The 10,638-nt window shown below is 40.3% G+C and overlaps 1 protein-coding gene across 1 annotated transcript in view; it reads left to right on the top strand.

Moving 5' to 3' along the window:
- Positions 1-10,087, top strand: part of LOC104513575 (ATP-binding cassette sub-family C member 8-like) — a gene marked incomplete at both ends in the record, with an annotated part of 50,696 nt that extends 40,609 nt beyond the window's left edge. Inside the window, 6 exons of the mRNA XM_010156978.1 lie at positions 1,414-1,449; positions 3,069-3,104; positions 6,146-6,244; positions 7,073-7,157; positions 8,414-8,494; positions 9,950-10,087. Coding sequence (XP_010155280.1) covers positions 1,414-1,449; positions 3,069-3,104; positions 6,146-6,244; positions 7,073-7,157; positions 8,414-8,494; positions 9,950-10,087 — 475 coding nt within the window. The remainder of the gene's footprint in view (positions 1-1,413; positions 1,450-3,068; positions 3,105-6,145; positions 6,245-7,072; positions 7,158-8,413; positions 8,495-9,949) is intronic.
- Positions 10,088-10,638: the final 551 nt, after the last annotated feature.

The following is a 10,638-nucleotide window of genomic DNA, read 5'->3' as shown; positions in this document are numbered from 1 at the left end:
CTGAACCCCGTGTCACTCTGAGAATCGCTGGTGCCCTGTGAGCACGGTGCTTTGCCCTGGTTTCTGTGCAGAAACTGGAGCAAGGTTGCACGCCTGCAGTAAGCACAGGTAAATTGTGCCAGCCAGGAGGGACCTGGCTGGTCTGTGCTGCTTCGGCTACGCTGATGGTTTATACGAGCTGCACAGTTTTCTGCCTGTCTTTTAGGGAAACAGCACTGCGGAGAGGGAGTCACCGCCATGCACAAATACCACGTCTCAGAAGTTACAGGGTGGTCCCCAGTACAGTGGATGCCTGGCCTTCTTCGGGGTGATCCCAGGATATTTGTTGTTCAGGGTCCTTGCGTTGAGCATGGAAGGGCTGGAAAAGATATTCCCTATTTCAGCCCCTTGACAGTTTCTGTAAAGAAGATGTTGCTACTTAATGATATGCAACAGGTTTATGGGGTTTTAGAGAAGGTGCCACTGAGTTCATACAGTCACTAAAGACGAGTGGGGTGTGAGGTGACTGTGGAAAGCCTTTGTTCAGTACGCTGACCTTGGCATGAAGGTACTAGTGGCTGACTGGTGCTCTCAAATTCTACAGTAAATTGGATTTAGATATGGTCATTGCTTACTGTGCATTAACTTTCTGTAAGTGTCTCATAGCAACCTTTTAAATTGCAGGTGTAGTTTTCGTCCTGGGGTATTTTTAAGCAAACGGTGTTAGCATAAAGTTAATGAGGCAGTTCTCTTTAAAGGATGACAAACTTTGTTCTTCCTTGATTTTGTTTATACCACTTGACACACAGATTTTTCATTCTTTTCAATGGAACCGAATTTAGCATCAGTAATAAGTATGGCCAGTCATTCTGTCAAAACAACTCTGAACATCTTGATACGTGTTCAAAAATATCAAAACCTGTCTGTCCCTCAGACCTGCCCACATTCACTTATACAGGCACATCCACCCAAGGATAGGGTTGGTACAGAAGCAGCATGTTGCAAGTCAACTGAAGGTGAGATCTGGCGTTCAAACTAACCCATTATATGCTGCAAAGGTGCAGCTGTTGCCATGGAAAAATACAATATCACAAGTTATCGGTTTGTTTTCCCTGAAAATGTCCCTTTTTTAACGGAACTGCATTTTGTCACACTAGGACTTCTCAATTCTGTTAGCACCTCCAGGACAGAGTGAAGGTGGTTTTATTTGTTGAGTCAAATTAAATGTTTATAAGGCAAAAAACTGTCACCAAATCTTTTTCAACGGCTACAATCAAGTCAGTTTGTGTAGAAGGAACAGATGCTGCACTGCAGCCCTGTGATAAATACTGTTTGCAGTCTGTGCACTAAGTGGAATTTAATAGTTTTTCTTTCAGGGGCAGATTGCCTGTGCTTACTTAAGTAAACGTTCTTTGCTTTCTATTTGTGATACAGCTGTACTTCTGACAGTGAGACGGGGGAAGATGTCAGGTATGGTATTGTATGTGATTATTGGTCTCCCTACCAAATTGGTTGCTGTAGAAGGAACCAAAGGTTTCTGAAGTCTGTACTTAAGATCTTCAATCAGAATTCTGAAAATCACTAGAACTTTTACTGTATTAATTAGCTTAGAATACAGTTTTTGAAACCACCTATGTGACTTACGAAAATAAGAGCTGGATTTCCTTTATGAAAACATTGCTCTTGGGTGATTTTGAAAATTGTAGCCTGACTTTCCTCTATGTCTTTAAAAATCTTTCCCTTAAAAATTCTAAACCAGATTATTCCCTAACACTACACTTCAAAAAAAATAGTATCGAGTATTGCTTTAAAGGTTTCACTTATTAAAGCAAATTCTCCCCATTACCCTTCTCTTGGATTTTTCCATCCTGTCCTAAGTTTGTTTTCACACCTAGCATTCTTCAGGCTCACACAAACTGAGAAGTGTGGGGAGTAGTTGATTAGTCCATCTGTTGGCCAGGGATCCTTGTGTGGAACTTATTTTCACCTGATTAACATAGTTCAGCTTGGATTTTAGGAATATCTACCAAACCAACCAAGAGCAAAGCTTTCTGACGTGGTGGTTGTCATTTTAGTGTGGTACACAAACCCCCAGAATGGTAAATCTTGTAAAAGTGACAATCCTGTCCTACACTGAAGTCAGTGAGGACTTTGTTACTGAAATCAGCCAAGGGAAAATGCCATATGATGTCCCCCTTCTTGAGTTATGCTCAACTGTGTGTCTTCTACCGACCAGGGTATTTTCTTGGTTCTGCAACACATCAGCTGTTGTGCTGCCTTTTCTTTAATTTTATCAGCCTCTTCTCTCCCATTTACCTTGTTTCTCAGACTTGTTACCTGGTTGTCATACTGAGTCCTGCAAAACTTTTACTCCCATCTGTGTGCAGTAAAGGAGATATATGTATCTATCTATCTATCTAACGACTAAGCCTCCTGGTAAAGGGTACTTGGAAATCTCACAGTTGTTCTTCTATGAGAGACTGCGGTTTCTGGCCCAATTTAAAGTGAAACCATTTAAACCCATTAAGACACAAGAGAAGTATGATCAGAATTGGGCATTTGCAACTTGTTTGCAACTGTTACGAGGCTGGATGACAAACAGTGAGATAACATGCACAACAGGATGGCAAGCATATTAAAAAGTAGGGAAAAATATTAGACTGTATGAAACAATTATCTACATGATCATTGGTTCTGGGAATCTCAACTGTGTTAGGTAAGAACTGTAGGAATATGTCTGGTCGTTTTGTTACACTAGCATTTTGTAGAACATTTTTGATGTTCCCAGAACAGAGAGTATTTTGAGCCAAAGTCTTGTGAGGTCTTGAGCATTTAGTCATAGGTGTTGAACACTTTCTTCAAAACTGTTCAGATCTTCTCAAGACTCAAGCTTTAACCATACCTTTTTTAGGTCAATATCATGTAGTACAGAATTTTAGCATACTTAAGAGAGTTTTATTTCTGTTATGGAGTCATTTTCTTCTATTTTTAATTATAGCATAGTGACAGTACTTTGAAGTGTTACTTGCACTGACCACAATCATTGAATTTAAAAAAAACCCAAAAACCCTTGTGTTTGTTTTCTGCAGCCCAGAGAAAGAATCTCCTGTTGACACGGAATTCAGGTACGGCACTTAAAAAGATAAGGGGAACCTCCGGAGGTCCCTTCCAACCCCAGCCATTCTGTGACTCTCTGAACCTTCTTCAGAAGTGTCTTGCACTTCCTGAGTTGTTCCTCCTTCAAAAGCTAACGGGTTGTCTCTGTATGCAGCGACTGCCAGATTTAGAAGAAAAACCAAGCAAGCAACCCTTGCAGTTTGTTTAACAGTGGCAAAAACATTACTCAGGGCTGGCAATGTCAACATATTCTGTCAGGCTGGAAATAATGGAAGTGTATTTTTCTGATAGTGCAGTAAGAGTAAGGACAGGACAGTACACATTTCTCTCGTGTCTGGAGGACATTTGATTCTGAGTTATTGACTGATATTAGAAACTCATGAATTGTGCAAAATAATAAAGATAAAACTAGTCAGCAACCCAAACCACACAGGAAAGTTTCTTGCAATGTATTATTTCCTCTACCATTATAACCATAACTTCATGGTAGTTTAAGTGCATCCATTTTCTTTTGAAAATCGCCAACATTTCAGACTTGTTATGTTTATTAAGGCACTGAGATTCATACATGAATGTCCCTTAACTAGTCTTATTTTCAGTGATCTTGAGTGTGTACTGAGACTATTGGACTTAAAAAAAATGAAATGTGAGGATGGAGTTAGATTAATAACTTTAAACAGACAATCTTGACACTGTTGTTTCTGATTCTGAATTAATGAACAGGCCTGATCCTGGATTAGTCAAAGTGCATAGTCTCCAGGGAGCTCAGGGAAGGTTTTCCCTATTTATTCTAAGGTTGGATCTTGCTCTCTGCCTCTTTATGATAATCAAGAGGCTGTGATCAGTCTATCTTGTGTGAGCAGAGGAAAATAAAATTACACTCCATAGATGAAAATTCATGTTTGTTTATGCAGCCTGGGGTAGGAGGCAATTACTGCCACCTGCAGAATAAATTCCTCGTACGTCTTTGTCTGCTAAGCCACTAGTTTGCATTCAGCCTTTTCAGTGTAAAGCCTTAGGCAGGTTCAAGGCTTTCAGAGAAAGTGTTACACGCTCCGTTTCAGAATATTTGGTTCCCTGGATTTTTGGCCACGTGTTTCTCAGTTTCGGTAAAAGTTTTGTTTGACTGCCACGTCAGTGTGAGGAGCACTGTGGGGTTCTCCTGTGATCAAGCACCTGCAAGCTTTTTGTATATGTCAAAATACGATCTGTATGTCATCTTAGTGTCAATTTGCAATTAAGATTAATTTAAGAGGGGTTTACTAAACTCTAAATCCATACTGAATTTTGCCAAGGTCATTGCTTGTTCCTAAATTCCTGGCAGTAATTCCTTCTGACCGATGGCCTAAAAGCAGAGTGCGAGCCAAACATGAATGGTGTTCCCAGGCATTGTGTTCTCAGCATGGGCTGCATCTTACTGGCTGTGCCTGTGTCTTCACTGAATGAAAGAACACTCGGTAAAAAGTTTTAAAACCATTTTCCTCAAAACTTTGCTACTGTTTTAGAAAAAATAAATTAGAAGTAACTTTTCAATCACATTGAGAATTAAGGGCAGCAAAGGCACAGTTTCAAGCAATGAAAAGGAGGGGGAAGGAATATGTGTTCATCTTGGAATGGTCCGAGCAATTTTTTCTCAATCATTGGGATGAGATTATCATTCTAATTGAAAAAATGATTCCCTCTTGAGGAAAAACTGAATGTTCTTAGAATTAAATTTTGGAACTGTGGGCTGGGCTGCTTAGGGGATTATTTGTCTGTCTTTTTTTTTTTTTCTGTTTCTGATTCATTTTCCAATAAAGAAAATTCATAAAGCAATTACATTCTAATGAGCCATCAGACATTTGAACTTGGAAGCGTGTTAGCAAGGTAGTGTAGCTGTGTGTTCTCTCAGGTCATCAAAGAAAATTGTGTGCTCTAATGACTTCTAAGCAAGCTTGGTGAAAGCCTGAAAACAAGCAGGGCAAGTGACCTTAACTCCTGATAAAAAAAAGAGAAAGCACCTGGTGTATTTTAGCAGCTCATGGTTTGAATTGCATCCAGGCCCAACTGGAAAGAGGCTGCTGTAATGGCTGTGGGGCAGACGAAGGCTACCTTAGGGTGAGAGGTCCTATTTTTTTATTAAATTAACTAATATAGCTGGAAAGAAAACAGATATGCTTTTAGGCGTATGATCCCTCTTTTGGCCCTTTTCTGAAGAAACGGAGATATGCCAATGAGTTTTCCAACAGTATCAGTTGCTCTAATGAAAAATGCTGCCTTTCTCCCAGCTCTGCCTTACTGAGGTCCTTAGTGCACAACAGCCACAAAAGCACTACTACTTCACTAGCAGGCAGGTACTTTTATTTTTAAATAGTAATAATAATAAACCCTATGAAATAAAACATGTGAGGTGAGATCCTGTTGACCATACCCTTCTCATGGTATATTATGGGGGCAATTCCACAGGGAGAAATTTAGCAAATATTTTTTGTCTGTGTTCTCTTTTCTTGTCTTTATAAACATAGGAAGATTTTACCCATAGTTACCCATTTACTTTATGACTCAAGTTCTCTTCTTAGAACGGGGAAAATAAATGTGTTGGGGGCGGGGGGAATTTCCTTTGTGCGTATGTTAATTTTTTTTAAACACCTTAAAACTATTTTTTTAGAACGTCCCTCCTGAAATGGGTTGCCTCACTAGTTGAACTGCTATACATTTTTCTTTCATTAGTCTATCCAAACAAAGCTGATTCAGTCTTTGGTAATCTTCTTCCTGCCCTCCGCACTGCTCAAGAGGGAGCTTTGCTGTGGCAGCCTCTCCAAAACCCACCTCCCAGCAGAACAAGAGTCAACAAACTGAAATTCATTTAGGTGAATGTTTTCACTATTTGTTGGAAATTTAACAGCTCAAGTATTTCCTTGATGGGAGAGATTTTGCTTGTCCAAAGGAACAGAAATGACAGTGTGCTTTTGAAGACTTACTAGCAGTTTCTTCCTTTACAAGAAGATAGTTTCAAAAAATGCCTACTGCACTGGTAAGCTGGAAACTCTTTTTTGATTTATTTTCCTAGGAAAAGAGGATCAGTAGCATATGCATCACAGAAGCCTTGGTTGCTCAATGCCACAGTGGAAGAGAACATCACATTTGAAAGCCCTTTTAACAAGCAGAGGTAACACGTTTCAGCACCATTACGCGCCTCACTCCCTCTTTTGCTAAATCAAGGCCACAGTTCATGCCTGTGGGTCCCCCTTTCCATCTAAGTAATCACTGTACTGCACCTCCCTGAACATGACAAAAGACCTTGAGTTCCGTGCTGTCCCCATTTGACCATGTTTTCCCTGAAGGACACAAGGGACAGTTCAGTCTCACTTGAACTCCAGCGTAGCACTGTTCTCATTTCCCAGGACCATGTTTGAGCAGCACGCAGTATTCTCTTCTTGTACCTAATCGACTCATTTAACATTAGCCATTTGGGAGTAGGAATGTTGTTTATTACAATTTCTGTGTTTGGTACATTGTGTAGGATTAATGGGCTGCCCTTTTAATCAATATAAATGCCCACCAAATAGTCTAAAATATTTAAAAGTTAATTGCTGGTATTCCACCCGTCCTGCTCTTAAGAAGTGGTTGGCTATGTATCCACGTCCTACACACATATTTTCTGTCAACCTCGGATATTGAAACAAGAAACAAAGGCCCTGGGCATGAAAAAAGTTAAATAACAATACACCATGGAAGAAGCTGTGTTTGTTTTGCCTACTTTTAACTATTAAATGTTTTTAATTGGGAAGCTGACCTAAGATGCTTTTTGTCAGCTTGAATGTTATTTACTTGCCTGTGATTGAAAGAGATCCCATTAGAACAATTAGTGGCTAACAAATATGTTTTCCAGTGTGTGATTTTTCCAGCTGGTTAATTTTGTTCCTCTGCAGGTAGGAAATGTGCTTCTTTAGCAGTATCTGTGTGGATTTTCTGTTACCTTTTTTTGTTTCCGCAGGTACAAAGCAGTAATTGATGCTTGTTCCCTCCAGCCTGATATTGACATTCTCCCTCATGGAGACCAAACCCAGATTGGAGAGAGGGTCAGTAAACAGCTACAGGTTTCTATTTTTGTTTTAAATACATAGAAGGGGTTTTATTATTTTTTCATGTTCTTAAAATCTTACTGGTTATTTGGCAACAAAGGTAAACTTTTAGTTGAGCGTACGTTTGGGTCATTAGTCTGAAAGCTCGTTGCTTAGTAAACATGGCAACACTATCATTTATGTGAGATGCAGTAATTTAAGTGTGCTGCTATCAGAATGTTTGACTAATTTTGTGACTGCTATCTCAGATATTCTGACTTCACAGTGCATTTTTTAGTTTCTTTAGGAGTAATATAAAAATAAATAGTTTGTAGATTTTTTAGATGTCCTTTATTTAAAAAAGAGCAGGTGTTTAATTAACAGCAAACTAAGCTTCATCATATCAGGGGAGATTAAGGAGTGACAAGAAAGGAAACAAGTCACAAATTTGTAAACGAGTTGCTCTGGTGTATACTGGCACTGTCACGAACAAAACAAAGTTAAAATGAAAAACACAACAGACACGCAACACAACACGCACCTCCCCCGGTTACATTTAAGGATACATTTCCATGCCTAATCTCCACACTGGCTATCATGTTAATTATAAGTGGATTAGGTCCTAACCTAACTCATTGTGCAGCCAAACAAGTGTTGTTTTGACAGGAGGAGGGAAGTGGAGGGGAGGGAGAAGGTGGGGTAGCATCTTTCGCTTACGAGAGCTGAAGGTGTGTGTGAAACTGCAGGTGGATCACGGGAAGGGTAAGTCACTCCGAGCAGTGTGGTGGCAGGGCTCAGGGCCGAAAACAAGTACAATAGCAACCAGGTAATGTTCAGCTCAGCATGGTGTGACCTCCCAGCTAGCAGTTACTGATTGCAGTATATAATGGAGCTGATATAATATGCCAGTATACTGTTATAAAAATAAATAAAAACCAGGCCACAGACAGACTCATGAGGCTAATTTTTGAGTAGAAGTCTAGCTAGGCTGCCTGCAGAATATCTATGCCACCTACACCGTTATGTCACCACAAACCGCTAAACATTTCCCATCCCTTTGGTATGTATGGGGTACAGCTCCAGACAGGCTCCTCTGGCTTTTCTGACAATCTCTGTACTGTGTCCCAGCTGAATTGCAGACCCACACTTGAAAAATTTCTCTGGGTTTCTTTGTACTGAATTCTTCTGTGGATAATACGATTGAAAATATGAATATTCAATTGATGTTTTTCTAATTGACTGATTGTTCTTCTCCTGCTTCTGCTTATCTCCAGGGTATTAATCTGTCTGGAGGGCAGCGCCAACGTATCAGTGTGGCAAGAGCACTTTACCAGCAGACAAATGTTGTGTTCCTGGTGAGTGGGTGCCATTATGTTTATGCTGCAAACAGAAGCACAAGATGCAAGCATTTAGAGTATTTCATGGGTAACACCGCAGAACGCTGCTTCACTGAGCTCAGCCAAATGTGCAGTTTATTTTGTATCTGTTGTTAGCTAGAATGCAGGTAAGAAGCATTTTGTAAATGCTGCAGACAGATAGATATTAGGATACAAATTGAAGTGGTGATGCTTCCCCTCTCAGTCTATTGAAATTTCTTTTTGACTCTTTGTTTATCTTTGGTACTTAGAAATTTAATAGTCTCTGCTGTATTCATAAAATTCCTAAGTTGTCTCAGGCCTCATATTAATGTCCTGTGTCCGGGGTGTTTCCTTTGTGCAACAAACGAAGCTCTCTACCCACCCTGAACTGCTTGTTGTATATCCATCCTGTCCCAACTTTAGCAGAAGTGCTGTGGAAAAAGGAGGGAGAGCAGGCTCCAAAAGCTTAGTAGGTGGGAACACGGCTGCATGCTACACTGAAGTATCTAATGTAGTCACAATATAAATTGTTGCAAAAATTGAAGGGCATACAAGTTCAAGGGGATTTTCTAAAACACTCACCTTTTTGCTTATGCCTCTCCCTACTTAACTGGCAGCAATGATGACACTCAGAGAAAGCAAAATTAATTCAGATTCAATCCCACTTTATCAGCAGACATCTGGACAAAAGAAAACTAAGTTTGATTTTTAAGAAATCCTGGCTTTAGTGTAATATAATAGTATGAAATAATAATACTAACTAAATCCTACAGCCAGGGTTAGTAGTGCAAGCAGAAATAATAGATGTGTAATCCCATATAAATAGGATTAAGTAAACTAGTCCCTCAGAAGATGGTACAGATTTTCTTATGCCTAAAGTAATTGCATATAATTGATTGATTCAATAAAATAATCTAGGTCATAAGTCAAGCATCTGAGCAGAATCATCAAAATGACCAACATAACTCCTTTTGTGATTCTTTGTTAATAGAATTTTGATTTATAGAGTTTAAAAAAAAGGTAATCAGAAGGCAGTTATACACAAGGAAAATAAAACTGCTCTTTGTCACTGTCCATGGAGCAGTTTGTGTAATACGTGCCGCAGACAAGCATTGCTGCACCGCTGGAGCCTGACAGAAACAACGTACTGCAGTGACATCGGCTGTGAACACGTCTGTTAAGCGAGGAGCGCTTCCCAGAAAGCCTCAGGAAATCGTGGCGTTTACAGAACTGACGTTACTGTCTGTCCCAGTACTCGCTGCAGACAGACAGTTCAAGGTTTCTTGTTATGTAATTGAAGAAAACCATTCCTCAGAATGATTTTCACCTTCTGGTGGCCTCTTTTGATTGTCTGTATAGATCTAACTGGTTTTACCAGTATTAAAATCTGTCAGTTTTCTTAAATCCCCGTAAATACTGGCTCCAAAAGCTGACCTCTTTACCTTGTGACAGGATGATCCATTTTCTGCTCTGGATATCCACCTAAGTGACCATCTCATGCAAGAAGGGATCCTGAAAATGCTGCGGGAGGACAAGCGGACCATTGTGCTAGTAACTCACAAGCTGCAGTACTTGCCCCACGCTGACTGGGTAAGAAGGCTCTTCCCGTTGTTTTCTGAGGCAAGAATGTGGCATGATTATGTATTCCTACAAACGAGGCTTTCACTTCATTTCCACCAATTGCTTGTTTAGTGAGAAGATGCATAATCATAGAATCATAGAATCACAGAATGGTTTGGGTTGGAAGGGACCTTAAAGATCATCCAGTTCCAACCCCCCTGCCATGGGCAGGGACACCTTCCACTAGACCAGGTTGCTCCAAGCCTCATCCAGCCTGGCCTTGAACACTTCCAGGGATGGGGCATCCACAGCTTCTCTGGGCGACCTGTCCCAGTGCCTCACCACCCTCTCTGTGAAGAATTTCTTCCTGACATCTAATCTAACCCTCCCTGTTTTCAATTTATACCCATTACCCCTTGTCCTATCACTACAGGCCCTTGTAAAAAGTCCTCTCCCAGTACCCTTGTAGGCCCCTTCAGATACTGGAAAGCTGCAATGAGGTCTCCTCGGAGCCTCCTCTTCTCCAGGAATAATAATAACAATCTTTTCAAAATTAACCAGTGAGTTTGGGGTGCCATGAT

Source organism: Eurypyga helias, unplaced genomic scaffold, assembly GCF_000690775.1.
Source record: "Eurypyga helias isolate BGI_N326 unplaced genomic scaffold, ASM69077v1 scaffold6768, whole genome shotgun sequence".
Taxonomy (NCBI): Eukaryota; Metazoa; Chordata; class Aves; order Eurypygiformes; family Eurypygidae; genus Eurypyga; species Eurypyga helias.
Note: the sequence above shows the minus strand (reverse complement) of the source record. Positions and strands in the feature narration are given on the sequence as shown.